Here is a 19,051-nt window from a genome sequence, read left to right on the forward strand (position 1 = left end):
CAGCAAATCAGTCCTACTTACTCCAGCATTTGCCCCATGGCCCTGCAAATTATATCTTTTCAAATAAATGCCTAATTCCCCTTTGAAAATCATGACTGAACCTACCTTCACCACATGCTGCGGCAGTGCATTCCAGATCCTAAACATTCACTTGGTTAAGATGGTGTTCCTCATACCACCTTTGTTTTTTTTCTGCCATTCACCTTGAATCAGGTTGGTCTAGTTCTTGACCATTCTGCCAGTTATTTAAATGCACAGGTACCTTTTTTTCTAACTGACTGTGCGGCCTCCTACACATAGTCCAAGCATCATTCAGAGAATTGAAAATCAGTCACATTTCAAACTTGCACCACTTTCCATTGACTCTAACAGGAAAAGCAAAAGTTATTGCATTTATTGCTCTGAATGACAGCATTCCTGCCATTATATGAGATTGCTCCCAGGTTCACATGAATAGTGACCATAGTCAGTGCTAGACCAAAGTGACAAGAGGGTTCCAAGAGGAATCAGTCTCTTCTGGACTTCCTCCACAAGGACCTCTACATCCAGGAACCTATAAGCCCTCACTCTTTGTCCTGAGCCATGTACTATTATGTATTAGCTAGAAAATTTCACATCTTCAATGAAAGTGGATCTAACACCTCGGTAGAATTTCTCCGAATCCACGCTGGAATGCTAAATGTCAGGATCTATGTTTTGAGTGCCTTCCACCTATTTGAATCATGGTAATCATAAGTTATCTTTAAAACTTTGGGCTATATCCAGGTTTTCAAATAGGTGTGTCTTATTATGACAGTATCTGTTTTGTCCTTGTTTTCACCCTTTACCCAAAATAACCAGAGCATCAATATGGTGAGATTTCCATTAGAACAAGATGGGTCACGAGGACAAATATGCAGTTAACAGAATGTCTGTACTCTAGATGAGAATCTTTATGAACTGTTCATGTGCATGATGTAATTGTTTTGTTTTCTCTTGGAAGTTTGAATAATAGACACTTGCAAATTAAAGGCATTTTGGGAGTGGACAAAGTACTTCATTTTCTATTTTGTTTTATATTGCTTGTAGGTTTTGTCCAAAGAGCCACAGCTGCTGGTATTTACCATTCCTATTTTTGAGCCGTTGCCCTCTCAATACTACATCCGGGCTGTGTCTGATCGGTGGCTGGGAGCTGAAGCTGTGTGCATAATAAACTTTCAACATTTGATTTTGCCAGAGAGACATCCACCTCATACCGGTAATATAGCTATGATATGCCAACTAATGTATTGTTGGTTGACTGAAGATACTTTTCAATAGTGCTCAGCACTCTAAGTGGCTCAGTAGTTTAATCAATGCATATCTGGTCCCAGCTTCAATACAATACAGCGCTGTTAGCTGATCTCATTCAGGTTGATGATCAAAGCCTTTACAAGTGGCCTCAGCAAGCATCATTCAGAGACCTGAAAATCAGTCACATTTCGAACTTGCACCACTTTCCATTGACTCTAACTGGAAAAGCAAATGTGGAGACGTTAGATGAGATTGCTCCCAGGTTCACATGAATAGTGACCATAGTCCATGCTAGACCAAAGTGACAACAGTGTCACTCCTGAATCAAAAATGATTGTGACTTCTACCTTACTCCAGGACTTAGCATCAGATGTTTCACTGTAGTAGCAAGAAAGGGTAGATTGTCAAAGATGCCACCTTTCATATGAGATATTAAACTTACGTTCCTACCTATGCAGTTAAATGGGTGCTCTGCCAAGAGAAGCAGGAAGATGTGCTCTTCTGATATCCTGCCTAGGATTATCTGGTCATATAAACGCCAGATAATCTTTCCTCGAAGCAATAATTGAGCAACGTCTGGTCATTTATTTACTCCTTGTGGCAATTTGCTGTCTGCATACTGGCTGCTGCATTCGATCACAAAACTGCATTGATCACACTTCCAATGCAGACATTACTTCCAGTGATTGGCTTTCAATAACTTTTTCATTAAAAAAAAGACATGTTGTATGCCAGTGCTACATAATGATATTAACAATTTAGCTAGAAAAACATTTTGTATTTTGCTCAAAGAAAGTGTTCATGTTGAGTTGTATCTGTCCCCAAACAAATCGGGAAACATTTTGTCTGATTTTTTGTTTTTTAGTCCATCTCTCTTGAATAAAGACATTGCAATTCAAACCTTGTCTTTTGCACCGTAAGAGGGTTTTTTAATCTTTTGACATTATCTGCTTGTTTCCATCTTGTCTGGTCGCATGTGTATATTCATAGATATTACATGCTTGAATTTTTTGTGCTTTATAGAATTGCTTGACCTGCAGCCATTGCCCATCACTGCTCTGGGAAATCGAGAGTATGAGGCACTGTACAAGTTCACACACTTCAACCCAATCCAGACTCAGATATTCCACACCCTCTATCATACCGACTGTAATGTACTGCTTGGAGCTCCCACTGGGTCTGGAAAAACGGTTGCAGCTGAACTGGCAATATTTCGCCTTTTCAACAAATACCCAACATCTAAGGTAATTTTGGGTTTAAGTTTGTCTCTTAGTAGCATATTTGTTTGAGTTATTTAAGTTACACTTTTATAAAGGCTTAGAGAAGGTTTATCATAAAAGCTTTCTCTCAAAAAATACTTTTGCCCTCTTTGAAACTTAGGTTCTGAGTTTTTATTGCCTGTTATTTGTTCAGGAATTTGACTCCTGAAGCTTAATTTTGTTACCTTTGAACTCTTGTATGATTTTTAGGCCGTTTACATTGCTCCTCTGAAAGCACTTGTCCGTGAGCGAATTGAAGATTGGAAAGTCAGGATTACAGAAAAGCTGGGTAAAAAGTAAGCATCAACCTGAATGGGATCTTTTTTTATCAAATGAGGTATTCAGTGGTGAAACAAATCAACTGCACATTTTTGCTGTTGTTTGGAGTAGAATTAAATCAAGCAGGTGTACATGTGGGCATTATATCCAAAACGTCACCTTGCTGTAATCTTGAATTTCTAGTATAATGCCAACCAAATACCCAGCTCCAAATGTCCCAAGCTTGAGATTCTTTCTTAAAACTTGACCAAGTATCAAGCTCACAAGATTAAGAGAACTGTAATTTAATTGTCAAAATAAAACATATTCATAATTGCTGAATCTTTTAACTTGCAAATGACATGTCCATGATGTAAATTATATCTGAATTGTATTTAATTTTTAGCAGGTGGTAGTATTAACTAGGGAATTAGTTGCGCTCATATTGGATAGAAACAGACTAGTATTGAGGTTGGATTAGGAGGTGCATGTCTGGAATGTATATCTCCATTAAATAAGTACCTACAACTCTGTAATGGTCGGCTCCAGAATCACAGAATTCTTATTGCAAAGAAGAAGGCCGTTTGCTCATTGTACCTTCATTGATTCTGCTAACTAGTGCCAATCTCCTGCTTTACCCAATCCCTGCATGTAATTTTTGAATAATTATCCAACGCCCCTTTGAATGCTTTAATTGAACCTGCCTCCACCACATTTCCAGGCAGTGCATTCCATACCCTGAGTAGATTAGATCAGATTCCCTACACTGTGGAAACACACCTTTCAGCCCAACAAGCCCACACAAACCCTCCGAAGAGTAACCCACCCAGACCATCCCCCTATCCTATATTTACCCATGACTAATGGGCAAATGACTAATGCATCTAACACTATGGGCAATTTAGCATTGCCAATTTGCCTGACCTGCACATCTTTGGATTGTGAGAAGAATAATTGATTATTTGGTTAATTGATTAAATGCCTATTCTCTAGGGCTCCGAGTTTTCTGTTAAGTCCAGCGCCAGGGACCCAGGTTCAATTCCCACCTCAGGCGACTGTCTATGTGGAATTTGCCCATTCTTCCCATGTCGTGTTTGCGTGGATTTCCTCCGGGTGCTCCGGTTTCCTCTCCGGAGACAAGACAACAGCATACCCTGCACGAGCCCCTGCCCACCTCCCAACCCCATTCAACACAGCAGCCCTCCCCCCCCCCCCCTCCCCCCCCAGCCCCACCTCTGCCTGCCTCCCAACCCCGTCCAATACCGTCCGGCCCCTGCCCACCCCCAAACCCCATCCGCCCCCCACCCCCCTCTCTGGGGCAACCAGACTGGACACCAACAACAAGATTGCTGCTGCCTTGTGGGAGATGAGTCTCCAAATAGCGCACACACAAACATAGCCACACATAGAACTTTTTACTAAAACTTCTTGACAGATTCCGCCTTTTCCCTATACAAGGCAATGTTGGAAAGATTATCTCAGGAAGAGGAGGGTTGAGGGTACATCCTTGTGTAGAACTCCAGAGAAAGTGTGGGGCGAGAAAGGGCAGGCAGTCAGTCATTTGGAGACAGTGTCTGAGCTCCCAGGACTGTTCTTGGCAGCATTTCAGTAAGTCAAGAACATACTATGTTTTATTAGCTGTTCTCTCCACCTGTCCTGCCACCTTTAATGATCTGTGCACATTAATCCAGGTCCCTCTGCTTAGGGAGAAACTCTTCCTGCTTTAGAATTGTACCCACTATTTAATATTGTCTCTCAATGTTCTTCCAACCAAAGTGCATCACCTTACACTTCTCTGCATTGAACGTGATCTGCCACCTACCCACACACTCCAGTAACTTGCCAATGTTGTTTGAGAGTTCCACACTGTCTTCCTCACAGTCTACAGTTCTTCCAAGTTTAGTGTCATTTGCAAAGTTTGAAATTGTTCCCACACACCAAGATCAGATCATTAAGGTATTCTCTATGCTAGTGCCAGCTGTATCCCTGAATATTTTGCAAGCTCTGGTATTCTCTTGTGTTATTCTTTCTTGGTTGCCACACCCCTTTAACTTTGTGGAGAAAGTGAGGACTGCAGATGCTGGAGTACCAGAGTTGAAAAATGTGGTGCTGGAGAAACGCAGCAGGGCAGGCAGCATCCAAGGAGCAGGAGAATCGACGTTTCGGGCATAAGCCCTTCTTCAGGAATCTGATTGTTTCACTATAAGAAATGTAGATGGAATTAAATGAGGCCCTGGAGAAGGCCACAACATAATTCTTTGTGTAGAATATGGAGGTCTTTTGATTTATTTGTTTCTTTGTTATATATTGAACCTAATTTTTATTTAAAGGAAGAGAGCAGAATCTGTTTGTTATGTGATGATTATTTTCATTGGTCGATGTTAAATAGGGGTTCACGTGGATTCATATAATTAGGGTCAAACTGCAAGTAGGGATGGGTTAGGTGGTGCATGTTTGAAATGTGTATTCTGTGAATAAATGCTAACAAAAGTATGTGGAGCTGATTGCCTCCAGTTCTTCATTTATCACTTGACTTCTGTGGGAATAATAGCATTTATCTGTCTTTAGTGTCGTGGAGCTGACAGGAGATGTGACTCCAGACATGAAAGCAATTGCAAAAGCTGACCTCATTGTCACAACCCCTGAGAAATGGGATGGCATCAGTAGAAGTTGGCAAAATAGAAGCTATGTCCAGAAAGTGTCAATCATCATTATTGATGAGATCCATTTATTAGGTAAGCATTGCAAGATATTAGTTTTGTTAATTAATTCTATACATTCTTTCCTCCCCTGAATTTTAATCATGTCTTTTCTATCCAAACAGCAGGATGAGGAATTTTTGCTGTTTGACAGATTTATTTCAAATAAACATTGTAACCTGGGCTACTTCAACATACGGGGATTTCTTTTTCAAAAGCATGAAAATGCAACTCTGCTGTAAATCAGTCAATGTGGAAGTTGACTGCATGTTCTAATTCGACAAGCAGATTGAGAGAGAGAGCAAAAGAGATGGTTGGAGAGAGATGGAACTAATCCTCCAATCAGCGATTCTGTCTTTGCCATGCAAGCATCATCAATTCCTTCAGTCAGAGATTCCCTCCTTGTCTGTCTTTGTTCCTTTCGACACTGGATCAATGGTTGGAAAAGCAGCAAGGCTGGCAGGGAAGGAACCTATGATTGGAGGATCTGGAGGAGTTATTGCGTCTAATTATGCTGATGCCATGTAGGAGACCAATTGGCTGCTTTTGATCATATTCTCAACAGGTTGACACACTTAATATCCTCCATAATACCAAGGCAAGAAACTGAGTTCATAAAGTGTGGAGGTGAAAAAAAAGCTCAAAACACCAAGTGGGGGATGGAGTAGAAATTTGTATATGAGTGAGGGCTTGGGTTGACGTCTGTATCAGAATGGATGTTGTGATAGGGCTCTTGTATGTGGTGGGAATTGAAGTATGTGTTAGAATAAGGGTTATAGTAAGGTTCTATACTGGGCTAAGACAGAAGCAGGGTTGTCTTCTAGAGAGTGGTAGAAGTCTACACTGAGGTGGAACCGAACTGTCTACTTGAGTGAGGATTGTGATCCTGGTGTGTATCAGACCAGGGTGAGGATCAGTACTGGAGTATGAATTTTGGTCTGTAGAAGACTGTGTGAGGCTAGAGTTCTCTTCCAGAGTATGGATCGATAGAGATCTGTACAAGAGTGTGGGTTGGGTTTGGAGTGTCGGCTAATGTCCCGAGAAGGTGGAGGCGGGTGGCTGTTCTGGAGTGGGAGTGGGTATCTCTCCAACAGTGACGGTAATGGTTTAGGGTACGGCGGCTCTCTAATAGCCAGTCCGTTCTTCTGAAAGCTCAAAGCTTTCAGTGGTCAAGGGTGGAAATCCAGGGGAGGATTTCCATGGCAACATCAAGGGACCTATCTATCAATTTAACAAGGTCCCATGTGCCACAAGTGAGGAATGATAAATTGTTGGGAACATTGCAACACTGATTATCTTAGTGTTACATCAAACTAAGACATGCACGTGCTGGTTTTGGACTGTATTACAGTTCCAATGAATCAGCAACAAATAACTAATTCAAGAAAGACACTTGAACTTGGAAATTTCCTAACTTGTGAAACAAATGAATATATGGCTGGGCTGTTGAAATCTTGACCGCTAGAATTAATTAAATCAGCCTGTGAATGGTGGGTAGCCAATGCCAAATGAGAAGAAAGATCATTAAGCATGCATTAGATTTTTTGGCATGCTACTCGTTTATATAAACTGCATCTTATGCTTGTCTGATTCCTGTTTCATTACATCAAATCAATGGAATTTGAGATTAAGATCTTAGTTTATTGCTGGGAATTGTATTTAGAATCCAAATTTGAAAAGAGCTGCCAAGAGACTATGAAAGAATAATATCACAAACTCCTCATTGTTAATTGCTTTGAATAACTGAGACCGAATCACCTCGTCTTCACAGGTGATGAATAGAAACTTTCTAAGGTAGCCTTGCGCCATGGGTGCTGACACCTCTTTTTTTCTCTATTACTAAAGATTGTTGGGTATGATGTACGAAATACTGTGCACCAATATCCTGATCCTTTATATGTATGGGTTTCACCCTTACAAGTACAAGTACTATCAGCACAAAAAGCTGAATTGTTAAGGTCACATCGGTGATTTTATACAAGCACATTGATCTGCAGTCTTGATGGCAATAGAAGATAAATAAACGGAAAACACATGTTCCAACTTACTTGAAATCTGATCATGTCATCTACTTGAGGTGGCACATGTGAGAATTACTTTAGTTTTCTGGTCCCCCATAGAAAATTAAAGTGACTTTATTAATTGTACGCCTCAAATGGATGGAATAATCAGATTTCAGTGACTTTGCAACTTCGCTTTTCTTTATATTCTGACCAATCATCTGGCCTGCTACTTTCCAGATTGATGCATTTTCATTAAGCTTGATGTTTTCCCTGGCTACTTTAGTAAACCACAGATAATGGGTCCTCCAATTGGAATTTTTCTTTATAGTATGAACAGCTATCTGAATATTCTGAAATACCTCCTTGAATGTCTGTCACTGTATCTCTATTGATCCACTTCCTAGCCTAGAATACCAGTTCACTTCAACTCGCTCAACTTTCGTCTCAGTATTGTTACCTTTATTCAAGTTTAAAGAATTAGTCTTAGACCCATTCCTTGTCCTTTCAATGTAAATTGCAGTGTAAAAGTTTTGGTCACTGCTACATGGGGTGCCTTTACTCTTAGGTCATTAATTCTGTCAAATTGCACAAAATCATGTCAAACATATATTTTTCTATGGTTCCAGAACACGCTGTTCTAAGCAATTAACTCAAAAGCATTCTATGAACTCCTTATACCCTCTGCCATAGAAAGTAGTTGAGGCCAAACAGTGAATGTTTTCAAAGAGTTGGATAGAGTTCTTAGTCTTTGATCTCTTTAGCCCTATGAAGTGGAACCAGGAATAGGGACTGAGTTGGATCATTAGCCATAATAATATTGAATGGCAGATCAGATCAAAGGACGTAATAATCTATTCCTGCTTTCTATGTTTCTATGTTTCATCTAGGCTATGACTGATAGTCTGATCTTTCCATGTGTATGTAGATTAAACTCGTTATACCACAAGTACCCAAATTGCTTCTTCTATACTTTCTCCTACATTGTGGTTACTATTACAGGGCCTGCAGACCACATACAATCATTTTCCCTACTTCTCCCTACTTTTCCATACTATTTCTTTCCCTTGCTGTTCCTTACCATCACCCAATTGATTCTGCATTCTGATCTCCTGAGATGAAGCAAGCTAGTAATATAAAAGAAGATTGCAAATGTGTTTATTTTTTAGATATTCAAAGGTAAGAAAGAGGCAAGAGTAGACATTAGACAGCTGGAAAATGAAGCTGGAGAGGTAGTAAAGGGCAACAAAAAAATAGTGGAGGAACTGAATAAGTTCTTTGCATCAGTCTTCATAGTGAAAGATACCTATAGTATACCAGAGCTTCGAGATTCAGGGGCAGAGGCCATCACTAAAGAGATGTTCATAGGTTCCCTACAGTGCAGACAGAGGCCATTTGACCACCAGCGATCCTCTAAAGCCCATCCCACCCAAACCCCATATTTACCATAGTTAATCCATCTATCTTGCACATGACAGGACAATGTAGTATGGCCAATCCATCAAATCTACACATCCCTTTGGACTGTGGGAGGAAACTGCAGCACATAGCGGAAACCCATGCAGACATGGGAGAACATGCAAATTCCACATAGAGAGTTGTCTAAGGCTGGAATCGAGCCTGCATCCCTGGTGCTATGAGGCAGAAATGCTAACCACTGAAGCTGACTGGATAAATCACTGGAGCAATGGACTCCACCCAGGGTTCTGAAGGAGATAGTGAGGAGATTGTAGAAGCATTGGCAGTGATCTTTCAGGAATCACTGAAGTTGGGAAAGTTCCAAGGACTGGAAAATGGCTAATGTAATGCCTCTGTTTAAGAAGGGAGGGAGGGAGGGAGGCAGAAGATGGGAAATTATAGGCTGGTTAGACTGACCTCAGACATTGGTAAAATTTCAGAGTCCGTTTTTAAGAATGAGATTGTGGAGTATTTGGAAGTACATGATAATATAGGGCTGAGTCAGCATGGTTTCGTCAAGGGGAGGTCACACCTAACAAATCTGTTATACTTCTTTGAGGTGTTAATGATAAATTTAGATAAAGGTGAGCCAGTGGGTGTGATCTATTTGGACTTCAAGAAGGCCTTTGAAAAGGTGCCGCACAGGAGACCATTCAATGAAAACCCATGGTACGAGAGGCAAGATACTGGTGTGGATATAGAATTGGCTGACTGGCATAAGACAGAAAGAGGGGATAAAGGGTCCCTTTCAGGATGGCAGCCAGTGACAAATGGAGTTCCACAGGGGTCAGTGTTAGGATCACAACTGTTCACATTATACATTAACAATGTAGAAAGGAACTGAAGTCATTGTTGCTAGGTTTGCAGATGTCACAAATACAGGTGGAAGTACAGGTCATTTAAAAAATGTTGTAAACTAACTTCAACAGACAAAGTGGCAGGTGGAATGCAATGTAGGGAAAGTGTGAAGTTATGCACTTCATTTGAAAGAAGAGAAGTGTAAATGGGGAAAGGCTTGAGAAATCTGAAGCAGTAATGGACTTAGGAGTCCTAGTTTGGCATCTCTTAAGGTTAACATGAAAGTTCACTTGGCAGTTAGGAAAGCAAGTGCAACGTTAGCATTCATTTCAAGAGGTCTAGATACTGTTAAGACTGAGAAGGTTCTGGTCAGACCACATTTGAACTATTGTGAGCAGTTTTCAGCCCTTTATCTAAAGGAAATGCTGGCAATGGATGGGATCGCAAGGATGTTTATAAAAATTATTCTGAGGAAGAAAGACATACTGAGGAGCAGTTCTACCAGAGATGTGCAGCACACAGAGACAGAATGAAGGCTTATCAATATTTCTACCACTTCTATACTGTTGTCTTAGAGACTGCTCAGCTGAGATTAGAAATGTATAACCATATCTAAAGTAAAAAGAGAAGTTTTTTAAATCTATTCAAATTCCAAAGGATAAAATGTTTGTCCCTGTGAGTTGTATCTCTGCGTTTTAAAAGAACCCAAGGAAAATATAGCAAATATATTGAATACTTCATTGGAAAATCGGTGTGGTATACATCTTGTCATAGCCATGTCACTCGAACTCCTGTAAGATTCCCCTCAAAGTTGATTAAATGGCTATTAAGATAACTAACATCCAACAAATATTTAGAAAGCAACCAGGGTAGTTAGATTAACTTTGGTGAAAGTAATGACAATTAAATTATTGTCACATAACGTATCCTGCCAAAGTTAATGAGTTTTACTTAGTTATTTAGTTATATTATTCACCTATTAATGTCACTGTTTTTATATTTTCTTAATTTTACTGCAATTTGTGAAATATTTCAAATTTTAAGAATATAATAGACCACACCCACTTACCAGATGCTCATCAAACAGCTAATTAATTCCCCTGTCGTAGAGCAGAAACCAATTCCAAGCTCTCAAGTTTGCACTCCATTTCATCAACCGCGTGTTTGCGTCTGACTACAAGTTACCTTGGATTGTAACTACAGTTGTGATTATTTTAACACAATTTATACCTTGCTGTACTGTTTTGTAAACAATGTACTTCACATTAACTGAAGAACCATAATTTGCCATTGCTGCTGTTGAAAGCATGGATTTAGTTTTATCTGAGCTTAATAATTAAAGTGTTGTTTATAAAATTGATTAATGCTTAAAAATAATGCAACAGCATAAATTGTGTTTATTTTCAGGGGATGAAAGAGGTCCTGTGCTGGAAGTAATTGTGTCCAGAACTAGTTTCATCTCCTCTCACACAGATAGCCCTGTGAGGATAGTGGGGCTATCGACCGCACTGGCAAATGCCAAAGACCTGGCTGACTGGTTAGGTATCCGACAGGTAAGAACAATATTAGAAAAAAAATCATTAGACTATAGGGAGCAGTTACAGATAATGGGCTTAATGCCAAATGAATTATATGTGTCTGTGCACTTTGTGAGCACATATCTAATGGTACATTGCCGAACCCAATCTATGATTTGCAAGCTGCAACTGACAGTGATGGAAGAATGTGCCTGTCATTTATATCACTGATGGTGCATTTCAGTTAACAATAAAAATGCATCTTTTGACTGAGGCCATGTATCTTTTAACAGAACTTGTATAACTCACTTCGCATTTAACACTAAACTGCCTTCTATCATTTTAAAGCTTCTGTGGCCTTGATTTTATTACCTCAAAGAAAACTGATAGCTTGAATGCTTAGGACATTTGGCCTTTCTGTTTATAGTGTACTGCATTCGGTGCAAGTAGGCACAGCTTATACAATAAATACTTGACAGTTCAAAAATGGAATTATCATACTGATGTACACTTGGCATGCAACTAGGTTAATGTTGTGGGAACATGGCATCAAATTCTATCATAATGATGGTGAAATCTGAATTTAGTAAAATATGGAATTAAAAATGTTAACCTAAGGGTGATCATGTAACCCCATCGAATAATGTAAAAGCTTATCTGGTTCATTAATGGCGTTTAGGAAGTAAAGTCTGATAGTCTTGCCTGCTTTGGCCTTTATGTGATCCCAGGTCCACAGCAATATGGTTGATTCTCAACTACCCTCTGAAGTGGCAGCCAGTTGTATCAAGCTACTGCAAAGTCTAAAGAAGGGAATGACACTGGAAGGTCAATCCATCATTGACCAAATTTCCAACAACAGGAAATCCAATTTGTCAACCATGCAAAGTCTTACTCACCAATATATAGGGGCTTGTACCAAAATTGGGAAAACTGTCCTGTAGACTAGCCAAAAATAGTCATGCTCGTACAATCATAAATTACAACATCAGGTCAAACAAGGAGTCCTCCTGCTCATTACCATGTACTGCACCACTAGCCCTCCCCCCAACCTAATATCATTGGCTCCAACTCCCTCCCATGCCAGCTGATGGATCAGTACCTCTTCATGGTTAACAGCACTTGGAGGCAGTGCTGAGGGTGGCAAGGACACAGAATGTCTGAGTGGGAGACTTCAATGTCCACCAGTAAGAGTGCATTGGCAGCACCTCTGCTGACAAACTGATTAGTTCGAAATGACATAGCTGCTAGACTGAGTCTGCTGCAAATGGTGAGGGAACCAACAAGAGGGAAACATATTTGATCTCATCATAGCCAAGACTGACCACCACATAATCCTTGTGGAGACAAAGTCTCACCTTCATATTGAGATTTCCCTCTATTGTGTTCTATGGCATTATCACTGTAGTAGGTTGGACAGAATTTGAACAGATCTAGCAACTCAAGACTGACTATCCATGAGCTGCATTATGGGCCACCAGCTCCAGTCATATGGTCCAGCATCACCCCCAGTCTAATCTTGCCAGGGTCACTCAGCTCCTGATCTCATTCCAGCTTTGTTTCAAACATGGACAAAAGAGCTGAATTCCAGAGGTGAGGTGAGAGTGACAGCCCTTGACATCAAAGCCTCATTTGACCGAGTATGGCATCAAGGATCCTTAACAAAACTGGAAATCAGTGGGTATCAGGGGGCAAACAGTCTGCTGGTTAGAGTTATACCTGGCACAAAGGAAGATGGTTGTGGTTGTGAAGGGTCAGTCATCTCAGCTCCAGGACATCTCTGCTGGAGTCCCTCAGGGCAGTGTCCTAGGTCCAACAATATTCAGCTGCTTCATCAATGACCTTTCCTCTGTCATAAGGTCAGAAGTGGAGATGTTCTCTGATGATTGCACAGTGTTCAGCACCATTCATAACTCCTCAGATACTAAAGCAGTCCTTCCTCATATGCAACAAGATCTGGACATTAGCCAGGCTTGGGCCGACAAGTGGCAAGTAACATTTGCGCCACACAAATGCCAGACAATGACCATCACCCCACTCCAACCATTCCCCCTTGACATAGAACGGGTATCACTATCACTATCAACATCCTTGGGGTTGCCATTGACCAGAAACTCTACTGGACTCACCACATAAACACAGTGGCTACAAGAGCAGGTCAGAGACTAGGGAAACTGCAGCGAGTAACTTACCTCCTGACACTCCAAAGCCTATCCACATCAATAAGGCACAAGTCAGGAGTGTGATGGAATACTCCCCGCTTGCCTGGATGGGTATAATTCCAACAACAGACAAGAAGCTTAACACCATCCCGAACAAAGCAACCTACTTGATTGGAACCCCATCTACAAACATTCAATCCCTCCACCACCGGCAGTCAGTAACAGCAGTGTGTACTATCTACAAGATGCACTGCAGAAATTCACCAAAGATCCTTAGACAGCACATTCCAAACCCACGACCACTTCCATCTGGAAGGACAGGTACTTGGGAACACCACCATCTGCAAGTTCCCCTTCAAGTCACTCACCTTCCTGACTTGGAAACATACTGCAGTTTCTTCACAGTTGTTAGATCAAAATCCTGGAATTCCCACCCTACCAGCATTGTGAGTCAACCCACAGCAAATGGACCTGCAGTGATACAAGAAGGCAACTTACCACCAGCTTCTCAAGGGCAAATAGGGATGGGCTATCAATGCTGGCCAGCCAGTGACACCCATGTCCCACAAATGAATCATAAAAAAGCTTGAGGTATAAACCTGGTTCAAAGAAGGGAACAGGAGGGCATGCAGTAGCAGGGCCAGACATAAGAATAAGGCGTTGTCATTGGTGAAACTGTGAAATGAAAGTAACAGTGCTAAGCAACAAGTGATAGAGCTAAGTGATTCCACTAGCAATGGATCAAAACTAAACTGTGCAATCCTGCCACATCTAATTGTGAATGGGTGGACAACTCACTAGAGGGGGAGGAGGCAATCTCACAAATATTCCCAACCTCAATAATGGGGAAGCCTAACACATCAGGGCCGAGTTAAGGCTGAAGCATTCACAACAGTCTTCAGCCAGAAGTACCAACTGATCTTTCCTGACTTCCTTCAGAGATCTGCAGAACCACAGAGGCCAGTCTTTAGCCAATTTGACTCATTCCATGTGATTATCAAGAAATAGCTGGAGGTGTTAGATACTACAAAGGCTTTGGGCCCTGACAACATTCCTGCAATAGTATTGAAGACTATTTGTTCCAGAATTTGTCAAGCTCCTAGTCAAGTTGTTGCAGTACAGCTACAACCCTACATCTACCTGACAATGTGGAAAATTGCCCGAGTATGTCCTGTACACAAAAGCCAGGATAAATGCAATCCAGCAACTTCGAACCCCATTAATCCAATCTCAATCATTAATAAAGAAGTGGAGAAGTCTTCTAAAATTGTGGTGTTAATCTGATGAAGGACTATTTGCATGCCAAATGGTGGAAAATAGGGTATGATGGAAAGGAAAACAAAGCAAAGAACTGAATACTGGAGATCTGAAACAAACAAAAACAGAAATTGCTGTAAAACTGCTGTAGAAATCCTCAACCCATTTCAAAGGAACCTGTATCTGCACCTGAAATGCTGGAACCTGCAAGGCTATGGACCAGATGTTGTTAAGTGAGATTAGACTGTGTGGCAATTTTATTCAACTGGTATAGACATGGTGGCTGACTGACATCTTTCTGTGCTATAACTTTTCTATGGCCTAACGCAGGTTGGTAATTGTGGACAGTCCTTGGACGTCACTTTAGAAGTTCCACATAGTAATGTAGACCCAAATACTTCCTACTACTTCATTGATTACTTTCTCACCTTTATAAAGTCAGAAGTAGGGCTGATGAATGGCAAGTAGCATTCATGCCACACAGGTTCTACCCAATGACCATCCCAATCATTGCCCCTTGATGTTCCATTGGCATTACCATCATTGAGACCCCAGTATCAATATCCGAGGGGTTTCCGTGATCAGAAGCTGAACTGAACAGGCAAAATAAATATTGCGCTACAAGAGCAGGTCAGAGGCTGGCATCCTGAAATGTCCACTCCTGTATCTCCAAAGCTTGTCCACCATTCACAAAGCACAGGACAGTAATGTAATGGAAAACTTGGCACTTGCCTGGAATAGTTCAGCTCCAAATACATTTGAGAAGCTTGACTCCAGCCAGGTCAAAGCAACCCACTTGGTTCAAGTCCATCTGCCATATTCATCCCCTTAACCATTGTTACTCTTTATTCACATCATGATCACAAACATTCACTGCCTCTCTACCATCGCACAATGGCAATAGCGTGTATTATTATACAAGTAACTCACCAAGTCTTCTCTAACAGCACTTTCCAAACCTATGACTTCGATCACCTAGAAGTGCAAGGCAGCAGCTGTATGGAATACCACTGCTTGCAAGTTCCTATCCAAGCTTTATGCCATCCTGACTTGAAACTGAATCAAAACCAAAACAACTGTGGATGCTGTAAATCCAAAACAAAAATTGAAGTAGCTGGAAAAGCTTAGCAGGTCTGGCAGCATCTGTGAAGAGAAATCAAAGTTAATGTTTCAAGTCCGGTAACCCTTCCTCATAACATTTCTGAGGAAGGGTCACCGGACCCAAAACGTTAACTTTGATTTCTCTTCACAGATGCTGTCAGACCTGCTGACCTTTTCCAGCTACTTCTGTACTTGTTTTTGAAACTGAATCATATTTCCTTCATTTCAGTGCATGAAAATCCTGGGATTTCCTCCCTAATAGCAATGTGTGTCTCACTATTAGCCATGATTCAAAAAGGCAGCTCATCAACACCACCTCCAGGGCAATTAAAGATGGGTAATAAATTCTGACCTAGACAGCGTTGGCCACATCACATCAATGAGTAATAAAAAGATCTCTACCTCTGCCCCAAACTTTATACCTATATCTGCCAAAATTCTTTTCTAATTTCTCAGCATTTCTAAATTTAATCTGTCCCATTATCACTTGTCAGAAACTGTTGGATCCATCATGTCCTGCTCATCCATCATGCTTGATCTCATTGTTTTAGATTTGCTCTCTCTTTCCCCGATGCATCAAGCTACGGATACTCACTTCTCTGTCATTTCATTCCACTGTACTTTTATCACATCCTACAGGACTTTCATTCTAGCCTATTCATACTGGTTGGTGGAATTTAAGGTGATATAAGAGCTGCCTCTTATAAAAGTGAAATGCTGTGGATACTGAAACTCTGAAATAGAACAAAGTACTGGAGAACAAAGCAGGTCTGCCGACATCAGTGACAAGAGAATCCGATGACATTTCAGGACTGTAGAAGAGTCTGTTTTACTCTGTTTATGTCTCCACACAATGCCTGCAGACCTGCTGAGTTTTTCACTCACTTTCCATTTTATTTTATTTTAAATTATGTAAGAACTGTTTCCTCCTGGCCATGATTCCAAGGATATAAAGAAGATGTCAACATCAAGGCAGCATGCCTGGCTGGTTATCTTGGTTGGGCCTGGAGTGCGTAATGAGGTCAGCCAGGTGGATCACATAGAATATGGGTTCCCTGATTTGGGGGGCTGCTAATCAGTCCAATCAGGAAACCCTGGCTGACAGATAAAAACAGAATTGTCAGAGGTTCTGTTCACTGAGAGCTGGTTCTGAGGAAACTGGATCAGTGTCAAAGTCTGTAAATAAGGGATGACTCAGTGACAGAATACTGGCCTGTATGGAGTTATTTAAGAGTGGATGTATCATTCAGCTGAAAAGAAGCCATTGAGGATGTTGTCTTTCAGCTTTGTATGACTTAGAACATAGAACATAGAACACTACAGCGCAGTACAGGCCCTTTGGCCCTCGATGTTGTGCCAACCTATAGAATCACTCTGAAGCCCATCTAACATACACTATTCCATTCTCGTCCATATGCCTATCCAATAACCATTTAAATATCCTTAAAGTTGGCGAGTCTTCTACGCGCAGGCAGTATGTTCCACTCCCTACTATTCTCTGATAAAAAATAACTACCTCTGACATCTGTCCTATATCTATCACCCCTCAATTTAAAGCTGTGTCCCCTCATGCTAGCCGTCGCCATCTGTGGAAAAAGGCTCTCACTGTCCACCATATCTAACCCTCTGATTATCTTATATGCCTCAATTAAGTCACCTCTTAACCTCCTTCTCTCTATCAAAAGCAGCCTCAAGTCCCTTAACCTTTCCTCTTAAGACCTTCCCTCCATACCAGGCAATATCTTAGTAAATCTCTTCTGAACCTTTCCAAAGCTTCCACATCCTCCTTATAATGCGGTGACCAGAACTGTGCACAATATTCCAAATGTGGTCACACCAGAGTTTTTACAGCTGCAGCATGATCTCATGGTTCCGAAACTCAATCCCTCACCAATAAAAGCTAACACATCTTATGCCTTCTTAACAACCCTATCAACCTGGGTGGCAATTTTCAAAGATCTATATACCTGGACACCGAGATCTATCTGCTTATCTACACTACCAAGAATCTTATCATTCGCCCAGTACTTTGCATTCCTGTTACTCCTTCCAAAGTGAAACACCTCACCCTTTTCCGCATTAAACTCCATTTACCACCTCTCTGCCCAGCTCTGCAACTTATCTATGTCTCTGTGGCCTGCAACATCCTTCGTCACTAACCACAACTCTACCGACCTTAGTGTCACCTGCAAATTTACTAACCTATCCTTCTATGCCGTTGTCCAGGTAATTTATAAAAATGACAAACAACAGTAGCCCCAAAACAGATCCTTGTGGTACACCACTAGTAACTGAACTCCAGGATGAATATTTCCCATCAACCACCACTCTTTGTCTTCTTTCAGATAGCCAATTTCTGATCCAAACCACTAAATCACCCTCAATCTTCTCCCGCTGTATTTTGTGGAATAGCCTACCATTGGAAACCTTATCAAACTCCTTACTGAAATCCATATACACCACATCAACTGCTTTACCCTGATCCACCTGTTTGATCACCTTCTCAAAGAACTCAAGGTTTGTGAGGCACAACCTACCCTTCACAAAATCGTGTTGACTATCCCTAATCAACTTATTCTTTGTAGATGATTATAAATCCTACCTCTTATAACCCTTTCCAATACTTTACCCACAACTGAAGTAAGGCTCACAGGTCTATAATTTCCAAGATTGTCTCTACTCCCCTTCTTGAACAAGGGGACATTTGCTACCCTCCAGTCTTCTGGCACTATTCCTGTAGACAATGACGACATAAAGATCAAGGCCAAAGGCTCGGCAATCTCCTCCCTAGCTTCCCAGAGATTCCTCAAGTAAATTCCATCCGGCTCAGGAGACTTATCTATTTCTACACTTTCCAGAATTACTAACACCACCTCCATATGCCCCTCAATCCCACCTAGTCTAGTAGTCTGTATCTCAATAGTCTCCTCGATCATATTGTCTTTTTCTGGTGTGAATACTGATGAAAAATATTCATTTAGTACTTCCCCTATCTCCTCTGACTCCACGCACAACTTCCCACGACCATGCTTGATTGGCCATAATCTTATTCGAGTCACTCTTTTATCCTTTATGTACCTATAGAAAATCTTAGGGTTTTCCTTGATCCTATCCGCTAACAACTTTTCATTTCCCCTCCTGGCTCTTCTTAGCTCTCTCTATAGGTCTTTCCTGGCTAATTTGTCACCCTAAAGCACCCTAACTGAGCCATCACATCTCATCCTGACATCAGTCGCGTTCTTCCTCTTGACAAGTGATTCAACTTCCTTAGTA

General features: G+C 41.1%; 1 protein-coding gene across 3 annotated transcripts in view; it reads left to right on the forward strand.

The window, feature by feature from the left end:
- Window positions 1-19,051, forward strand: part of ascc3 (activating signal cointegrator 1 complex subunit 3) — a 550,255-nt gene that overhangs the window by 378,414 nt on the left and 152,790 nt on the right. For all 3 annotated transcript variants that reach the window (XM_072553139.1, XM_072553156.1, XM_072553148.1), the window contains exons 24-28: window positions 1,069-1,237; window positions 2,296-2,516; window positions 2,742-2,827; window positions 5,358-5,524; window positions 11,152-11,297. In XM_072553139.1, coding sequence (XP_072409240.1) covers window positions 1,069-1,237; window positions 2,296-2,516; window positions 2,742-2,827; window positions 5,358-5,524; window positions 11,152-11,297 — 789 coding nt within the window. The remainder of the gene's footprint in view (window positions 1-1,068; window positions 1,238-2,295; window positions 2,517-2,741; window positions 2,828-5,357; window positions 5,525-11,151; window positions 11,298-19,051) is intronic.

This window comes from Chiloscyllium punctatum, chromosome 3 (assembly GCF_047496795.1).
Source record: "Chiloscyllium punctatum isolate Juve2018m chromosome 3, sChiPun1.3, whole genome shotgun sequence".
NCBI lineage: Eukaryota > Metazoa > Chordata > Chondrichthyes > Orectolobiformes > Hemiscylliidae > Chiloscyllium > Chiloscyllium punctatum.